Here is an 18,476-nt window from a genome sequence, read left to right on the forward strand (position 1 = left end):
CTCATAAGTTACGAGATTGTCCTTTAGTTCCCCCCCGACGCACTCCAGCCAAGGGGTCGGGAAACTTCAAAGCCCTACCGCAGGGGGAACAACGGTAGGGGCGCAAGATTCTGATTCCCCGAAGAGAATCCCTGTAAATCTGGACTCAGTAGCAACCACTCAAAACATGGTTATTATTTCTGTTACTCTTGTTTTTCACACTCAGATGGTACAGAACATACCTGCTCTGATAGATTGCGGTGCTGCAGGGAATTTCATTGATGACCAATGGGCCAATAAACATGGAATTAACTGTATACCCAAAGCGATGGTCACTCCTATTCAAGGAGTGGACGGACATCCACTAAGTTCTGGTCCTATCCGAGAACAGACAGAACCTGTTGTCTGTCAAATTGCCTCTCATAAAGAGACCTTATCTTTCGATTTAATCAAGGCAGCCCATTTCCCCATTATATTGGGTCTCCCCTGGTTAAGGAGACATAACCCCTTTATAAATTGGACAGCAGGTACTCTTTTCCTCGGCTCGGAATACTGTGTCAGCCATTGTTTAGCCAAGGAATCAGTTGGCATCTACATCCCGACTGAAAACTCGATCCCTTCACCAGTATCCTCAATAAACAACTTGGAGATTGTTCCGGAATGCTATTCTAAGTATCAGTCTGTCTTTTCCAATCCCCAGTTCCCTACTCTACCGCCTCATAGAAGAGATGACTGTCACATTGAACTTCTTCCGGACAAACCTATCCCGTTTGGGAGGATGTATGTCCTTTCCCAACAAGAAAAGGTAGTCCTCAAAGAATATCTCCAAACCAATTTAAGGAACGGGCTCATTACTGAGTCGGTTTCCCCGGCCGGAGCCTCTCTCTTCTTCATTCCAAAGAAGGAGACTAATGAACTTCGACCTTGTATTGACTACAGGGGTCTTAACAAAATCACAGTGGCAGATAAATATCCTATGCCTTTAATCCCTGACATCTTGGAGGCAGTCCGAGGGGCTTCCTTTTATACTAAACTGGACCTTCGCGGAGCATACCATCTCATCCGGATTGCCCCTGGAGACGAATGGAAGACAGCATTTCGAACCCCATTTGGGCATTTTGAGTATCACGTCATGCCTTTTGGATTGGTGAACGCACCTGCTGTGTTCCAGCGTTTCATGGACCATCTGTTCGCAGATATTCTATTCCATTTTGTAATCATCTACTTAGACGACATCTTAGTATACTCCTACTCTCAAGAAGAACACCTGATACATGTAGAAACTGTACTCAAACGACTGCAGTCAAATCAGCTGTACTGTAAAGCATCTAAATGTGAATTTCACCAAAGACAGGTAACCTATCTCGGGTTTGTGATGTCAGCCCAAGGCATTTCCATGGATCCAAAAAAGATCTCCGCTGTGGTTGATTGGCCCATACCTTCTAACGTTAAGGAGATCCAACGGTTTTTAGGTTTTGCTAATTTCTATAGGAAATTCATCCCTAACTTTTCGGATATTATTCTGCCCCTGACTCGACTGTTAAAGAAGGGAATTCCGTTTGTTTGGGATAAATCCACCGATTCTGCATTTCAAACACTTAAATCCTTGTTCACTTCTGCATCCTGTTTGATTACCCCCGACCAGAATAAACAGTTTTTTGTGGAAACTGATGCATCTCATCATGCTCTGGGCGCGGTCTTACTCCAACAAACCGACCAAAGAGATGAAAGACCAGTTGCATATCTTTCTAAAACCTTCAATGCTTCGGAACAGAACTACTCTGTGCTCGAAAAAGAATTGTTGGCTATAAAAAGGGCGTTTGAAGAGTGGAGACACTTGTTACTAGGTTCACCCTTTCCTGTAGTGGTACGAACAGATCATCAAAATCTCAGGGTCCTACAGAATGCACATACAACCAACAGCCGACAAGCACGTTGGGCGTATTTCTTCCTTCCATTCCGGATCGAATTCACTATTCTTCCAGGAAAACAAAACCAGAGGGCGGATGCTCTCTCTCGTAAGGACGTTCCTGTCTCCCAATTCAGCTCTGAACAATTGTTCCCCAAAGCAAGATTCATCGCTGTCATCACCGACTTCTTAAGCGAATTGAGGACTGCATCGGTTTCTAACCTTGACGCCTGCAAGAAGACAGCCAGTACTTACCATCTTTCCCAGGACGATTCCTTTTTCTTTCACAAATCGCAAGTCTTCATCCCTACTTCAGAGTTGCAGCATGAAGTATTACGAATGTGTCACGACTCTCGGGCCGCTGGGCATCGAGGCGTTCAAGGCACTTTGAACCTAGTGCTAAGATATTTTTGGTGGCCGGAAGTCCGCAAGGATGTACAGGACTATGTAGCAGCCTGCATCGTTTGTTCCCAATCCAAGAATCCCAGAACTCCACCTTTGGGGCTGCTCACCCGGATGCCGATTCCAGAGAAACCTTGGCAAGTGATCTCTACCGACTTTATAGTAGATCTTCCTCCCTCACGCAACAAGACCGCCATAATGGTCACCATTGATTATCTTACGAAATTGGCACATTTTACTCCCATGAACAAGCTGCCTGGGGCTGGGGAAATGTCTAAGATTTTCCTTTCTGAAATTTTCTCCAGACATGGCCTACCGGACACAGTGGTCTCCGATAGGGGCCCTCAATACACCTCCAAGTTTTGGGAAAAGGTTTGCCAAGTCTTAGAAATCAAGCGGGCTCTCAGCTCGGGGTATCACCCACAGACGAACGGACAGACGGAACGCCTTAACCAAACCTTGGAGGCCTATCTACGGTGTTTCACATCAGCCGCCCAAGACAATTGGTTGGACTTGTTGCCTTTAGCCGAATTTGCATATAACAATGCCCTTCATTCGGCCCTTCATACTAGCCCTTTCCATTGTACTTATGGATTCCATCCTTCCTTTGTTCCTTCTGTCCCTTTATCCCCTTCTAGTTGTCCAGGAGTGGATGGCCTTATTTCCGAAATACAAGAAGGACATAAATCGGCTAGAGTCTCATTACGAATGGCTCAAGATAGGGCCAAGCGGACTGCTGATAAACATCGCCAAGACGTCCCACCTTTGAGCCCGGGAGATACTGTTTGGTTGGCTTCTCGCTTTCTTCCCCGGCATCTGGTCCCTTCCAAGTTATCCCCTAGGTTCTTCGGTCCATTCAGGATCTTATCGATGGTGGGTTCTGCGGCAGTCAAGCTCGATTTGCCCTCGTCATGGTCCCGGATTCATCCTGTTTTTCACCTCTCCCAGATTCGGTTGACAGTACCGGATCGATTTCACCGGTCGGATTGTACCCCTCCTCCTCCTATCTCTACCGATACTGGTCCAGAATATGAAGTCGCCAGTATCTGTGATTCCCGTTATCGGAGGGGGAGGCTACAGTTCTTGGTGGACTGGAAGGGGTACTCCCCTGCAGAAAGAACGTGGGAGCCGGCCTCTGGAGTTCATGCTCCACGTCTGGTCCGACGATTCTTTAGGTTGCATCCAGGGAAACCAGGGTCGCCCCCCAGGAGAAGGGGGCATACTGTTACACTCACGAAGCGCTGGTCCCTTTGGTCTAGAAGCCGGCTCTGCGGTTCCGTTCGGAATGGTACCACCAAGATGGTGGATCGCAGTACGAACGGTTCCGCTATTGCCGTTCCAGTCCTCTCACGTTCGCCAGAGGTACGGCGTACCGCTCACGTGACTCTTCATAGGCCATGGAGACTTCCAGCTCTTCGCGTCGCTACTGTGCTAGCGGATGCTCCGTGAGTTCGCAACTAGGCAATCTCAATCCTTCGTAAAGCCTCTACCTCTACCGTTACTAACCCCTCTTCTCTTGACCTTCCAGATCCTCTATCCAGCATTCTTGGCAGATACATATTCCCCGGATTCATCTAGCGTCTCATTCTGATACGCTGCCTCAGAGTTCTCGAGTTACTGCATTCTGGGTATTAACAAAAACTCTCGTCCAAGTCCCTTCCTTCTTCGAGTATTTTAGGATCTGATTCTACTTACCTTTACTTTCTTCTTACAGACTAGTGTTCCAGTTACCACTCTCTGTGTCCCGTATTCTCGGCTTCTCTCCTGGTATTTCTAATCCGGCTGGTTAAGAGGTCAGGGAAATCAGTCTCCTGCCTGTTTTTACCCATTTCCCTTCCTGTACTGCTACTATTCATCTCTTCGCTTCTCATCTCTCCCCTCTCCAGAAGCAGTCTTCCGATACTCAACGCCATGATCGAATAGGAGTCATCAGCCTGCGAACCACACTCAAACCACACTCCAATCTTCGGATCCTGCGCTCGACCAGGGTTTTCTTCCCCAGAGGGTTTCCCTGACTGGTGCGTACCTCTCACGCTGAGTTTCCCTACCGGTTGAGAGGTTGACGCATTGGTCGGGGAGATTCTTGAGCTCAGCATTTGCTTTCCCGTTGAACATATCAGTCTGCTCAGGTAAGACCTCCAAACCTATTCAATCGGGAGTTATTGTAACTAGCCTAAGGTTCTAGTATTGCATAACAGTTATGTTATGTTAGCGGTACTTGTATAGCGCATCGTCACCAACGGAATTGGTCCCCAGGCGCTCTAGTGCATCTGTAAACAGGAAGGGTGGGGAGGGTTAGTCGGGAAGAGGGGAGAAGGAGAGTGGGAGAAGTGGTGTGCTGTTGGCAGCTTCAGCTCGGTATACACCGAGTGCTGGGCTTTGGTGCTAGGATCGGATCGGGCGAAGGCCTCGAGTGCTGTTGGTGAAGTTTATGTGTTGTTGGTGCCGTGTGGTAAAGTGCGTGCGGATTGCTCAGAGAGAGATGGTTGTGTGGTTTTGTGTGGGTTTAAGTATGCAGAAGATTGAGGGTTGGGTTAGTGGGATCAGTATCCTGATTTAGGTACTTATGGTTCCGTTAGAGTTGTATACCTTTTGGTTGGGATGTTGCTGGTTCCTCATGGGCCGACTCACTTTGGTGGATTTGCGCTGATCCAACTGTATCCTATTGAGTGTGGTTTGGATTGGTGGGTGCGTCTGAACCTGATCTTCAGGTGTGGATGATTATCTATTCTGAGGTGATCTAGTGTGACCTTGGTCGGTTGAGGCTTTGAATGGTTCAGGGTCGGGGTTGTGTTGATGTGTTGCCCTAGTGAATCCGTCTTGGTGAGCTTGTGCATTCAGACATTTGTATCCTTCAGTCCTGACTGGTTCTTTGGTTTCCGTGGGGTGAACATCCTCGGGACTGTTGTTTAGTTGTAGTTTGTGTAGTGGGGCATTGTTTCCTGCTTTGGTGGACCGTGTGTAGTGATGAAACATTCTGTTTCTCACCCATTGCATTGGGGCCCATGGTGCAGTGCTTCCTTTCCCTCTCTATGTTTTGTCGTTAGGGCTGTTGGGGACGGTAATAGTTAAGGTCATGGTCCTCTTGATGATTCGTTCTAGTCTTTGTTTTAGTTTGCTGTGTTTGCTATCTTTGGTCGTATTGCGACTGTCTCCTGTTTGGTCCTTTGGTATGCCGTGGTATATTTACCTCAGCTTTTCCCATTGATTGATCTGTGTGTATCGCGGTCGCTCTACGCTCACTGATGTTTTTAGTTATCTCGGTGCCCCTGTGGCCAGTCTTTCTAGTTATGACATGAAGAGCCATGTTTTGAGTAATTTCCTGAATAATAGGTGGTTTCCTGTGTTGCATATGTACTTTGGAAGGTCATTCCAGGTTTTCGGGGCTAGGTGAGAGAAGGAGGATCCTCCTAGTTTTCTTTTGTTGTAGGGCTTCGGTTCCAGGCGGATGTCCATGCTTGATCTGAGCATTCTTGTCGGTTGATGTAGGTGCAATTTATCTCTTAGGAACTCAGCGCTTTCGTTGTGTACTGTTCTGTGTGTAATGCACATTGTTTTGAATTGTATTTGTTGTTTTATTGGTAGCCAATGTAGTGTTTTCAGCGCTGGTGTGGTGTGTTCTCTTCGGGATAGTTTCAGAAGTAGTCTGGCTGCCGCTTTTTGAATGCGTTGTAGTTTTTTTAGGAGTCGTTCAGGCATGCCTAGGTATAGGCTATTGGCGTAGTCTACTTTGGACATGACGAGGGCGATGATGGTGGTTGTTTTGTTTGTGAACGACAGACACGGTAAGATTCATTTCTTGAGGAGAGCGTTTACTTGTGGCTCTAGCGTGAGATTACTGTCCATCAGAACCCCCAGGTTTTTTACAATCTGTGAGGGTGCTGGCGTTGTCCGGAGTTCCCTTGGCCAAGGGATGAATTGGTTTTCTCCTCCTTTTTTTGTGACAATCATTATTTCAATTTTTCGCTAGGTTGATTTTGAGGGAGTTAGATTCCACAGGTGGAATCTGTCGGGCTGGATAAGAAGGGTTTCATCCATACGGTTTCCGTTCTGTTTGTTAGGAAAGATTTGATCCACAGTAGTGCAGTGTCTGTTATTCCAAGTCCTTCTAATCTCGTTATGAGAGTGTCATGGTCGACTGTGTCAAATGCTGCCAATAGGTCTAGGCGGCAGTGCTGTTGTCCGAGTCTGCGTTGATTTTTAGATCGTCCCATATTGAGAGTAGAGCTGATTCCGTTCCTCTCAATGGTCTGAAGCCAACTTGTGCCTGGTCTAGTAGGCCGTGCTCTTCTATAAACTCTTGGGTTGTTTTGTATATGTACGTTTTTAGCAGCTTGGCTGTATACAGGATATTGGAGATGGGTCTATAGTTAGAGAGGTCCTTTACGTTTCCCGCTGTATCTTTGAGTAGTGGCCTGATGTATGCAGTTTTTAAGGCTTGTGGCACTTTCCCAGTTGCGATGGAATGGTTGAGGACGTTCCTGTAATATTCCATGGGCGTTCCTTGTTTGAGGATCAATTTGTATATGTCTGGCGGGCAGGGGTCTTCGGGGGACCCTGAGTTATTGCTTTCATTCACCAGTTTGAAGAATGTCTCCACTGATATTTCTGGAAAGCTTCGTAGTTTGTTTGGGTGCTCCTCCCGGGTGTAGGTTGGGGTCGTGGTCAGATCAGACGGTCTGCTTTGTATGGTTTGTTGGATGTTGGTGATTTTGTTTTTGAAGTGGTCTGCAAGGTTGTTGCAGAGTTTCGTGGACGGAGTTGGTGTGTTTTTGCATCCCGCAGGGTTTTTGATTTCGTTTATGATTTTGAAGAGCTCTTTTGGGTGTTTGGTGCTTCGAAGATTCTGTTGTCATAGTGTTTCCTCTTTGCTTTTTGTATTTCCTTTTTGTAAGTAATTGTGTTGTAGGAATTTCAGTTTGTTCGCCGCATCGTTTTGTTTTCTGCAATCAAGTTCTAGTCTTCGTTTATTTCTTTTCATGGTGCTAAGTAGTGGGGTGAACCATTTTGCCATTGACCGTTTATTAGAAGAAGCAAAGTGTTTTTCTTTGGCGATGTTGTCTATAGTAGTTAAAATCCAGGAATGCAGCAGGGTTACCTTTTTGTCCAGGTCATCTTCTTCCATGAGTGTTGGGTGTGGTTTGTTTAGCTCCAGGACTTCATTCAGGTTGGAGTTTTTGATGGTTCTCCAATTTCTTTTCATGGTTTTCGTTGTTTTGTCTGGTTGATTGTTTGTTAGCGTGGTCATTTTGATTACGATGGGGATGATGAGGTGGTCGCTCCAGGGTATTTGAATTGGGGGTGCAGAGTAGTTTGTTAGCGAAGATTGCGTCAAGTGTATGCCCTGCCGAGTGGGTTGCTCCTTTGACTAGTTGTTGTAGGTTCATTGCTGCTAGTTGGCAGGTTAACGATTTTTGTATGGTCGTGCTCTCTCCTTCAAACCAGATGTTGAAGTCTCCTAGGACTATCAGGTGATTGTGTTTGATGGCTAGGACGGTGATTGCTTCTGTGAAGGAGTCTACGAAGGTTGCATCGTACGTTGGTGGTCTATATATTAGTACGAATTTCACGTTTGTTTTGGGTGTTACTGCTAGACGTATGATTAGGGATTCACATTTATGGATGATTAGTGGGTCTTCAAGTTTGATATCCAGGTGTTCCTTGTGAATGATTGCCAGCCCTCCCCCTCTCTTGGTTTTTCTGTTTGATTGGACACATTTGAAGTATTCAGGCAAGCAGTTGTTGAGGGTGATCTTGTAGTTGTCGTCTAGCCAAGTTTCTGTTACAAATAGGATGTCGATCCCTCCGTCGCAGAGCAGATCGTATCTCTGGGGGGCATGTTTGGACATTGATCTTGCATTGATGAGGTTGCAGTGGATCTTTTTGGTGTGGTTTTGCTTGTTGGTTGTTCCTTGTTTTGGTTTGTGGTTGTTTGGTTGCGGTACATCGTTGTTAGCGTTGATTGGGGGTGGATGAGGATCAGCGAAGGCTGTATCTTCATTGTAGGAGGGCGTATGAGGACCAGCCGAAGCTGCATCTTTATTGAAGCGGTCTGCTAGATTGTCAGATAGTACTAGAAAGTATCATCCGCATATGTCATGCTCAGTACCACCTAACCGTTGGTTTTTGGGGGAAGTTGTGTGCTGACCTGAGAGCATTTTTCATGTTGGTAGCGTATTAGTTAATTAGTTATAAAGCAGGGGGGGGCCATACATACCCCTGCTTTAATCCTTGGCTGATCATCAAATTCTTGCTGAGGCTTCCCCTCTGATTCAGGCAGATTGCAACTGAGGTGCTGGTATGGAGCATCTTGATGAGAAATAGGAGTTGATCGTCTATACCCCACTTCTCGAGCTTGGCCCAGTGCATGGAACGATCAACCAGGCCAAAGGCCTTGCTGAAGTCCAGGAAGCAACAGAATAGATTATGCTTTTGAACATCCAAGGTCACGGCCATAAGGAAATGTAAGGCACAGATATTATTACAGGTGCTGTATCTCTTGCTGAAGCCGGTCTGGAAAGGTCTTAAAATCCCTTTTTCTTCTTCCCATCCTCTGAGTCTTTTAAGCAATATGGTTGCAAATATTTTCTGGCTGGAATCAAGCATAGCCAATAGACAATAGTTGGCAGCGTTGGATCTGGCTTCCTTTTTAAAAGAACGCCGCCAGCTATCAGAGCATGCGCCACTCGATTAAATTTCAGTGAATAGGCTCATCAATAATTTGACCCAGAGCTGTGGGTTAGCTTTGAACAATATATTCAGAACACCGTCGGGCCTTGGAGCTCATGGGGCTTTTTTTTTAAACTTAGATTTTTTATTGGCATTTTTATACAGCAATGCCATCATTTACAATTAATAAAATACATCAACAATCTTCCTTATCCCCCCCTCCGCTTATTCCACCCCCCTCACATGCACTACCAAGACCGGTCACTCAACGTGATGTTGAAGTGGTCAATCCTATCAATGAGTTCAGACGTTCCTGGTGGCAAGGGTTCTGCGTATAGTTCCCCGGCACATTAATGTTTCTGTTCAGCATAGGAATACTGAAAGCAGTACAATCCCCCAGTTTCCATCTCAGAGATATAGGTTTCCACCCCCCCACTTCAACATAAAAATTCCCCATTCAATCAAAAAGCTTTCCATCATGTCATTTAACACCGCAGCCAATTTCTCGTATGTAAATATGTCGCACAGCTTGGTTGCCAGTTTACTCTTAGCTGGGGTGGTTTTGTCTTTCCACTTCTGGGCTAGCGCCACTCTCCCCGCTTTTAACATGGATTCAACCATTTTCGGGAACCTGAGAGTGTCAGTGTCTGCATCTGGGAAGCCCAGCAACACCTGGAGGGAGCTCAGGCTGGGAGCTATTCCGACCAAGTCTTTAATCCAACTGAGGACTTCTGCCCAATATACCTGCACCATAGGACAATCCCACCACATGTGATGCTATGAACCCAGCTGTCCACACTCCCGTGGGCAGAGTGGGGATGATCCCGTAAACATCTAAGACAAACTCCGGGGCGGCAAGTGCCAACAGTTTAGGGTTTTAAAATTGTGCTCCATTGCCGAGGTACACAGGATGCCGGAGAACATTAACTTGAAGATTCTCCCCCAGGAGTCATCTGGTATCTCCCCCCGGCTTTAACTTCCCAAAACTATTTAAACTTCTGCCTCCTATTCAACTCTGCCGTGATCAGTACCTTGTACATTCTAAAGAGCGTTCCTTTCCTCGAGGTGGACTCGCTAAGAATTTTCTCAAAGGGCGTGAGGGGGCGCGAGATTTTAGGGTGGCACCTGGGGGCGGTCATAATGCCCTTCAGGTGCAGGTATTCAAAGACATTCAGTAAATTTGCACCCAGGGCCACAGACAATGCTTCATGTTTGATGAAGAGAGTTCCCTCTGAACAATTGGCCTACTCTCTCTAGACCCCTGTGTGACCATAACTATGTGTGTCGGAAGCCCTTGTTTCCCATATCCAATGGGTCACCCCATATCGAGCTCAGAGGGGATGGCCAGGAGGACAGGGGGGAATTCCATTTACCCCTTTTTCACAGGCCCAATAGAACAGAGAGTGTTGGGTGGGTCTTGATTTGGTTGGAAATTGCTCTACTTGGAGCCCACAACAGGTCCTTGACTTTTTTAGGATGGGTCTGCACATCCTCAATATACGTCCAGTAGGTGCCCAGATGGTCTTGTAGGTGCTCCAACATGACTCGCAGCTGCGCTGCCTTATGGTACTGCTTGAAGTCTGGGAGGCCAAATCCACCAAAGTCTCTGTGGAGGGTTAATGTTGCGTGTCTAATTCTGGGCCTCTTTGCCTTCCATATGAACTGGTTCACCATGGATACTAGTTTGGTAAAGAAAGTGTCTGTGAGGGGCGAGGAAAGGGACATAAACAAATGTAGGAGGCGGGGGAGAATGTTCATTTTTACTGTCAATATACACCCAAACTAGGAGAGGGTGTGGGGAGCCCAGCGCCTGAGGCCCAGTCTTATTATTTTCAGAATGGGAGTAAAGGTGAGCTCTACCAGATTCGTCAGGTCTTTGGGTAGGCAGATGCCCATGTACGGGGCGGACTTGGGCTCGACTCTCATACCACCTATAGTTTTCCTACCACTGATTGCTGAGTCATCTACTCCGATGGGCATCACATCACATTAGATTTGGGGAGGTTAATTCTCAGGCCTGAGAACCTGCCAAATAGATTTATCTGGGAAAGGCGTCCAGGGAGGGATTTCGCTAAATTCGAAACATAGCAAAGGATGTCAACAGCGAACAGTAAGAGTTTACATTCAACGACCCCACACTGGACTCCTGTGATCCCCTGGTTTTCCCTAATAGCAATTCCAAGGGGCTCCATGGCCAAAGCATACAGGAGGGGGGAGACCGGGCAACCCAGCCTCGTACCTCTGGTGGGATCGAAGAGAGCTGAAGTTGTCATTTACTGCAACTTCTGTTGTGGGGCCGTTAAACAGGGCTGAGATCCACTGCCTAAAGTTCCTACCAAACCCCATCTTCTCTAAGACCATTCCCATTTACTCCCACTCAACTCGATCAAAGGCCTTTTCTGAATCTATGGAAATCAAATACACCTCCAGACCCTTGCGTTTTGATTCATTTATCAGGTCTATTGATTTCTGTGCATTGTCGGCTCCCTCTCGGCCCGGAATAAACCCCACCTGGTCTCCATGCACCAGGGAGGTCATCTGGTGACTGAGTTTATTGGCTAGCACTTTTGCCATGATTCTAACATCAGTGTTTAGCAGGGAGATGGGTCAATAGGATTGGCACTGGGACGGGTCCTTCCCTTCCTCTGGGATGACTACTATCAGGGCTGAGAGCATGGAGTTTGGGAGCAAACCCGTTTCCATGGCCTTATTGAACAGCTTGGTCATGAATGGGGCTAGGGCAGAGCGAAACCTTTAAAAAAATAGATGGTGAAAATGGTAAGGGTCTGTAAGCTGTGGTTCTCCAGATGTTTTGGAGTACAACCTCTATGATCCTTCACCATTGACTATGCTCTGTAGAGCTGGTGGAAGTTGTAGTTCAAAACATCTGGAGAGCCAAAGGTCGCAGACCTGCGATTTATGGTTTTTTAGCAAGTGACTAAGTTCTTCTTCTTGTTTGTGGGAAGATTTAGGGGAATCAGATTTGTGACTCAATGTCATCTGAACACCATGGGGTTTATTTTAAAAATCATTGTTTTCTGGTATGTCAACCCAGTTGAAACAAAAGACTACAGCTCCCAGAATGCAGTGATCTGTTATACAAAAGCCAGGACTGGAAACAGTTGCTTGGGTGTCATGTAGTCAGATTGCCAAACTATGCTGTTCACTGAGAGGCAAAACAGTTTGAGTAAGGATGCAAATAGCCATATTTATACACATTATGTTTGTTGCTGCCCTTTAATTTTTAGCAAAGGGGTCGGGAGTTGGACAAAAGGAAAGGTGGCAGTCTGAGGGGTTTACACTTAATGTGTGTCTGTGTATTTACTGTGAAAACATGTATGTGCAAAGTCAGAAATCAGTTATTGTGACAACAATCAATGACAAAGCCAGCAGGTTTGACATGTGTCTATAGAAAAGGTTTTCTTTTATGCTACTGTAGGTATTGAGGTCACATGCCCATGTAGATTTACAATTAATGTGCGCTATTATTACCCACTGATGGTACTCGATTCATTACTCTCAGAATGAAGAAGGGCCCATAGTCGGTGCCACCAGGGTTTCAAACCTGTCACATGACAGTGTCCCATTCTGAAAACCAGCATGCTGCACATGGGCTACTGTAGCATCCTCCACATGTAGAATGTGGTGTGTAGGATTTAGAATGGCAATGTAGAGTCAGACCTCAATGAGAGAACCGGTGGGGTAGACATATGATCCAAAAGGAAACCAATAAAGAAGTTTCATGCACTTACCTGTGTGGGGAATCTTTCACTGGCTATGAGGAGCACCACAGCAACTCCACCGAGTAGCCATGGTACCAGAACCCACGTGCGGCTCTCTGATCATCTTTAATTCCAAAAGGGAATGAGGGGGAAGTAAAGACAGTAAGGTGAGAGCGCCCAGGCTGCCACCAACTTCCCCAATCTCAAAGGCTGAACCCTCCAAAAATAGGCAGACAGGGGAGGCCCGGCACCACAGCCTGAGCGTTTCACCACAGCGCAAGCGTTCCAATTCAAAGTAAACACAGCGAAATCCAGCACCAGGGCAAGCGCACATGCCAAGGTTAAAGGAAAGGACCAAGTGACGTCTGCTTGCATGCCACCATCTTGGTTGCCCAGGCAACCCACCCATAAACATAATCAGCCTCTACGCGAGAACGTGTAGGGGAAGGCACCTAGAGACATTTTTGAGCTTGCTGCCACCTTTGTTGCTGAGGCAACCAACACTATATATACAAACATATCTACGACGAGCACGCAGATCCTAGCAATAACAGTAAGCTGCCGCTTACAGCGGGCTAACAATAACAGTAAGCTGCTACTTACAGCGCACGAATTACGATCCTCACGCCTCATCAAAGGAATTCAAAACATGTAATAGAAACCACTACGAAGACAGTTCAAATAATAAATGTGAAACCGTAATCAAAAAAGTACTGAAATTAGGAAAGGGACCATACCTGATTCTATTAGGAATGTTTTTGATGAACTCCTGGTTAAGGATGGCATGATTTTAAGAGGAGACAAAATATTTCCCCCATTGGGAATGAGGCAAATAATTCTTGAAGTAGCACATGAGGGTCACCAGGTAATGACCAAGACCAAACAATTCATTAAGCAAGATTACTGGTGGCCAGGAATGGATTTGCAGATATAAAAGATCATCAGAGTGTGCTATATGTGAGAATGTGGCCAAGGGTTGTGTCACAAGAGTAGAGCCGATGACTCTCATGTCTGTGCCATGGGAAACAGTAGGACTCGATATAGTGGCACCAGTGAGATCCCAAGGAACATGTACATATGGAAAAGTGTTGGTAGACATGCTTTCACATTAGGTGGAATTGTCATGGGTGCTAATTGTGTGTGCCAAAGATGCAATTACATTTCTTGATGATATTTTTAGGAGGGAAGGATATCCCACCTCTATCATAATGCACAATGGTGTACAGTTTGTTGCAGTATAAATGAAGGAAATGTTAAGGAAAAACTGTATTGAACATAGGACCAGTTCAGTGTATCACCCATAAACAAATGGGATAGTTGAAAGATTTAATAGAGTGATCAAAGAAAGTATAAGAGTGGCTTTTTCGGAAGGAATTGATTGGAAAATGGCTGCAGAGGATACTGTAGTATCATACAGATTTACTCTTCATGTGACCACCGACATATCCCCATTTGAAATGTTACGGGGAAGGAAACCCAACACTAGGGTTTGTCCAGGATGGTTGGGTAGAGCATGTCATAATATTGTTGATTATGGATATTGTTAAGGAGAGAATTAGCAGCAAACAGATTGACAACAAGATACATTTTGACATAAGGAAGGCAACTAAGCAATGCCTGGTCAAGGAAAGAGATTGGGTAGAGATTAAGTTTCCCAGCAATAAAGTAGAAGAAGGTTCAACATAGTCTAAACCCATGAGAGTAATTAAAGTTACATGGTGCTTTGAAAGTGACAGATGGAAGGGTGTGGAATGTTAATAGAGTTTGTAAGTATATACGAATGTGTGGAGGTCTGCAGGAGAGGAAGAAAGGGAATGGTCAGCGAAAGAAAGTAAATGATCAAATAGTGCACAAGGAAGGTTGTGAAGGAAATGATGAAATGGTGCATAAGGAATGTTGTAAAGTACATAAAAGAGAGCTTCCTGTTAGGAGTTGTGGGAAGCCATCTTTTCTTTAGAGATTAGGGGGCTGATTCACAGAATGTTTTCCTATGGATCTGCGCCATTATGAAACGCTTCTGTGAATTAGGCGGTTGAGTAACAATACTGTTCTCTGTTTGGCCATTATTTCATTTTGACATGTATTTAGTTGTTTTAGCACGTAACAATTAATTCAGTTACAATGTTTCTCCAATTCATATTATCTTTAATTGTCACAGTGTTCTTCCAATTATTTATATTGTGTTTATTCTACTAGCATCAAAAGTTGTCTTTTATTATTTTCTCTGTGTTTATTCTGGTAGCACCAAATGTTGTTTCGCTTTATCACTGTTGTTTCACCTTTGTGGAGAAAGGGAGATGTGTAGCATCCTCCACAAGTAGAATGTGGCATGTAGAATTTAGAATGGGGAGATTTCAGGTCAGTTGGAAGGAGCTCAATGGGAGGACCGGTGGGGTATGCATATGGCCCAAAAGGAAACCAATAAAGAAATTTCATGCACTTACATGTGTGGAGGAATCTTTCAGCTACCCATCTGGCATGCAACTATTTTGCCAGAAGTTAACATTATATGTCCAGGAATTCACCCCATTAGACAGATATTGCCATCACATACCCAAGTACAGTTGCCATTTCTAGATACTGCCATCGTATACTCAGGTACACTCACCAGATACCAGGTTTTCCCTTTAAATGCTCATACAACCAACCATTTGGCAAGCATTGTTATACTTTGTCTAGGTACACAGATCATATGGCAACATGACTGCTTCCGCTCATAATTTACCTACTTATCTGGTCTTCCTCTAAAGTGCTTTGAAGCAGTTTCAAGACATTATTTAGAACATAACCTTACTTTTATAGCTAAGAACTGCCTTCTTTTTCACCGCTGCCTAACTCTTTCCCTTTATTTCACACCCATCTTCTATTCTTTTGCCGAGGCATTTGGAACGTCCTCTGAGCACTGTGTTCACAGCTATTGGCTCTTGCTACACTTTCAGTTGTAAGCAAAATTGTTGGAAAAATAGATGAAGCAACAGCAATTGATGCTTTTGCAGCAGCATCTAGTATAGTGCCCTTCATTTAGACTATGAACATAAACATGATGTAGAAAATAAATAAATTCCTGTTCAAAATATTGTTGTATACGTTGTCTTCTTATTAATATTAAGTACAATTCAATAAAACGGTATTTAAATTGCAATGATTACATTATTTTGGCGAGGGAGTGCTGTGCATGGTAGCAGTAGAGGAACAACGTGGGGGTGATGTATTCTGGTGTTTCCCTCTCGGTGCAATATTGTCTAGGAACTGCCCCAGCAAAACTTCCCTTAGTTTCATGTAGTTTCTTTTCATTCAGTTGTTCAAGGATGTGCAAGATGGAGAATGTTACCAGCTGTTTGAGCAAAGCAGTCGCACACAACACAAGCAAGAGCAACACTCCATGGAAGCCGTAAAGCTGGTGGAATTCAGCCTCAAGAAAGCCTTGACTAAACTCGTAACGCATCTCTTTGGTGAAGGTCAGTACCTGAATGTGTTACTTATTGATTTCAATGTTGCCGTTAAGTTGTAGTTTTTGGAACATAAGACAAAGGTTAGCCTGTTACCAGGCAGTGCTATAAATGGAAAATATTACTATGGGAAGCCTCAGCTTCTTGGGGGTGGGAGGGAGGGTGAGGCCCGGGGGAGGGCGACGGGTGTGGCCACAGGCCAGGTCACACAACACAGTATCTCTTCATTGAATCCAATCCAAGCCTGATGACTTGCATAACAGCAAAGAGCATTTTGGGAACATAAGAATGCCCACTATTTTAAATTGAAGACATGGCTGTGATTCAGCAAGAAACCTCTTTGAGTGAGTAATGGAAGTTGGACTCTGCTCTTTTTATTGATCACAATACCTAACAAAAAAGGCTGTAAATTACATGACAAATTGTATCAATTTGGACATCTGCTTATAATCCATGAAGGCCTATTGATGTGGGGGCAATGCAGCGCGCCTTCGGGCAGTGCGGCAGATATGCTTTTTGTGGTGACTTTAATTGTCACAATACGCTGTGGAATAGTCCTGTGACAGATGTCAGTGGGGATAGTCTTGAGGTGCTGGCTGATGATTGCGGGCTGGTTTTGTTGAACTCGCCAGGGCATACTAGGACTGATGTTCATACGGGTATGGAGTCTTGCCTGGATTTGATCTGGGTATCAGTTTCTTTGGTCTCTAAGTGTGTGTGGAAATTGAGGACGGGTGGGGAAATGGGGCGTGATCATGGATCTATATCTGTGGCGGTAGATGTCATGGTGGAGAAGTCGACGAGTTCGGCCCTGAAGGGTTGTAACTTCTGTAATTTGGATTGGGTGAAATTCGGGCAGAGGTGTAGCAAGTTGATGGGTGTGATGGGGGTGGGTGGTGCCCAGGGGGCGGGGGTGCCGACTACTGTGGATGAGTTGGATTGGGCTCTGGTAGGCATCTTCCGGAATGTTGTAGCGGACCTGGCCCCGGCTTGGAGTAAGCTCTTCCGGAAACCTGAGGTCTCATGGTGGTCGTCAGACTGTACAGTGGGTGTTCAGGATAGGAAGAGGAAGTGGTGGAAGGCCATGCGTTTTAATGCGGTGGCAGACATTATAGCGTATGAAAAGGCTAGGGCACTGGTGCAGAGGGTGATTCCGTATCATAAGCGGGCGTATTGGAGGAATTTCTGTTGTACTCTCTCTGGTAACACTTGTTCGTCACAGGTGTGTCCGGGCTGGCGAGGGGTGGATCTCGGATTCCTGTGATTACTGTTATGGGGTGTGATATGGTCGATGATGGTGGTAAAGCAGAGGCACTGGGCAAGAGTATTTTGCTGGTGTGCACAGAACGGAAAATTATTCTCTGGTATCCAGACGGACGATGTCCAAGTTTGTGGCTGTTAATTGGGGTGTGCCGAGTGCCGTGGACAATTGGATGCCCTGTATGGATATGTCCTTCACTTTGAGTGAGTTGCGGGCTGCGCTGAGGGGGGCGATGGGATGTTTATTTGCAGCATTTGCCGGATGTTTGCTTGCTGGATGTGTTGCGCCTGTTTAATGTAGTGTGGGGTAGCAGTACATTGCCTAGTGGGTGGAAGAGGGCTGTCATCCGGCTGAAACTGGGGAAGCCGGCTGGCTTGTGTGGGTCCTATCGACCCGTTCCTTTGACTTCCGTTTTGTTTAAGGTGATGGAAAAAATGATGTGTGGCCGATTGATGTACTTTTTGGAGTCAGAGCAGCGGCTGAGTTTGTTTCAGCATGGGTTCTATAAATTTAGATCAGTGATAGATGCTGTGGTTGCGTTGACGCAGATGTGGAAGAGGCCTGGTCCTGTCGGGAGATGGTGGTGGGTGCGATCTTTGTTGATATGGACAAGGCATACAATATGGTGTGGAGGGATGGGTTGCTAATTGTGCTGCGAGAGAATGGTGTTAAGGGGAAGACGTATTCTTGTATTAAGGATTTTCTGGGGAGTAGGGTGGTCCGGGTACGCGTTGGACGTGTTGTCCTGGTAGTTTCTGATGGGAAATGAGACGCTGCAGGGTAGTGTTATCAGCTCAATTTTGTTTATATTGTTGGTGGATGGCGTTATAGAGAAGGTTCGGGAGTGTGGCTTTCAGTTGGGATTTTATGCAGATGGTGGTGTGATTGGGTTAGGGATATTGTGGGTGGAGTGATTCAAGGAAGGTTGCAGGTGGCTTTGGAAGTAATGGAAGCGTGGTGTCAGATTTGGGGTTTCACTGTATCCTCCTCCAAAACTGCATGTATGCTGTTTAACAGGCGATGTAGTGGTGTCAGTTTGGAACTTAAGTTGAGCAGGGCTGTGTTGGTACGGGTGTTGGAATTCC

General features: G+C 45.6%; 1 protein-coding gene across 7 annotated transcripts in view; it reads left to right on the plus strand.

Annotated features, from left to right (window-relative positions):
- FARS2 (phenylalanyl-tRNA synthetase 2, mitochondrial) overlaps positions 1-18,476 on the plus strand; it is a 2,528,336-nt gene that overhangs the window by 979,894 nt on the left and 1,529,966 nt on the right. For all 7 annotated transcript variants that reach the window (XM_069613454.1, XM_069613452.1, XM_069613456.1 and 4 more), the window contains one exon: positions 15,980-16,139. In XM_069613454.1, coding sequence (XP_069469555.1) covers positions 15,980-16,139 — 160 coding nt within the window. The remainder of the gene's footprint in view (positions 1-15,979; positions 16,140-18,476) is intronic.

Source organism: Ambystoma mexicanum, chromosome 5p (assembly GCF_040938575.1).
Source record: "Ambystoma mexicanum isolate Mex_15411 chromosome 5p, UKY_AmexF1_1, whole genome shotgun sequence".
Classification (NCBI taxonomy): domain Eukaryota; kingdom Metazoa; phylum Chordata; class Amphibia; order Caudata; family Ambystomatidae; genus Ambystoma; species Ambystoma mexicanum.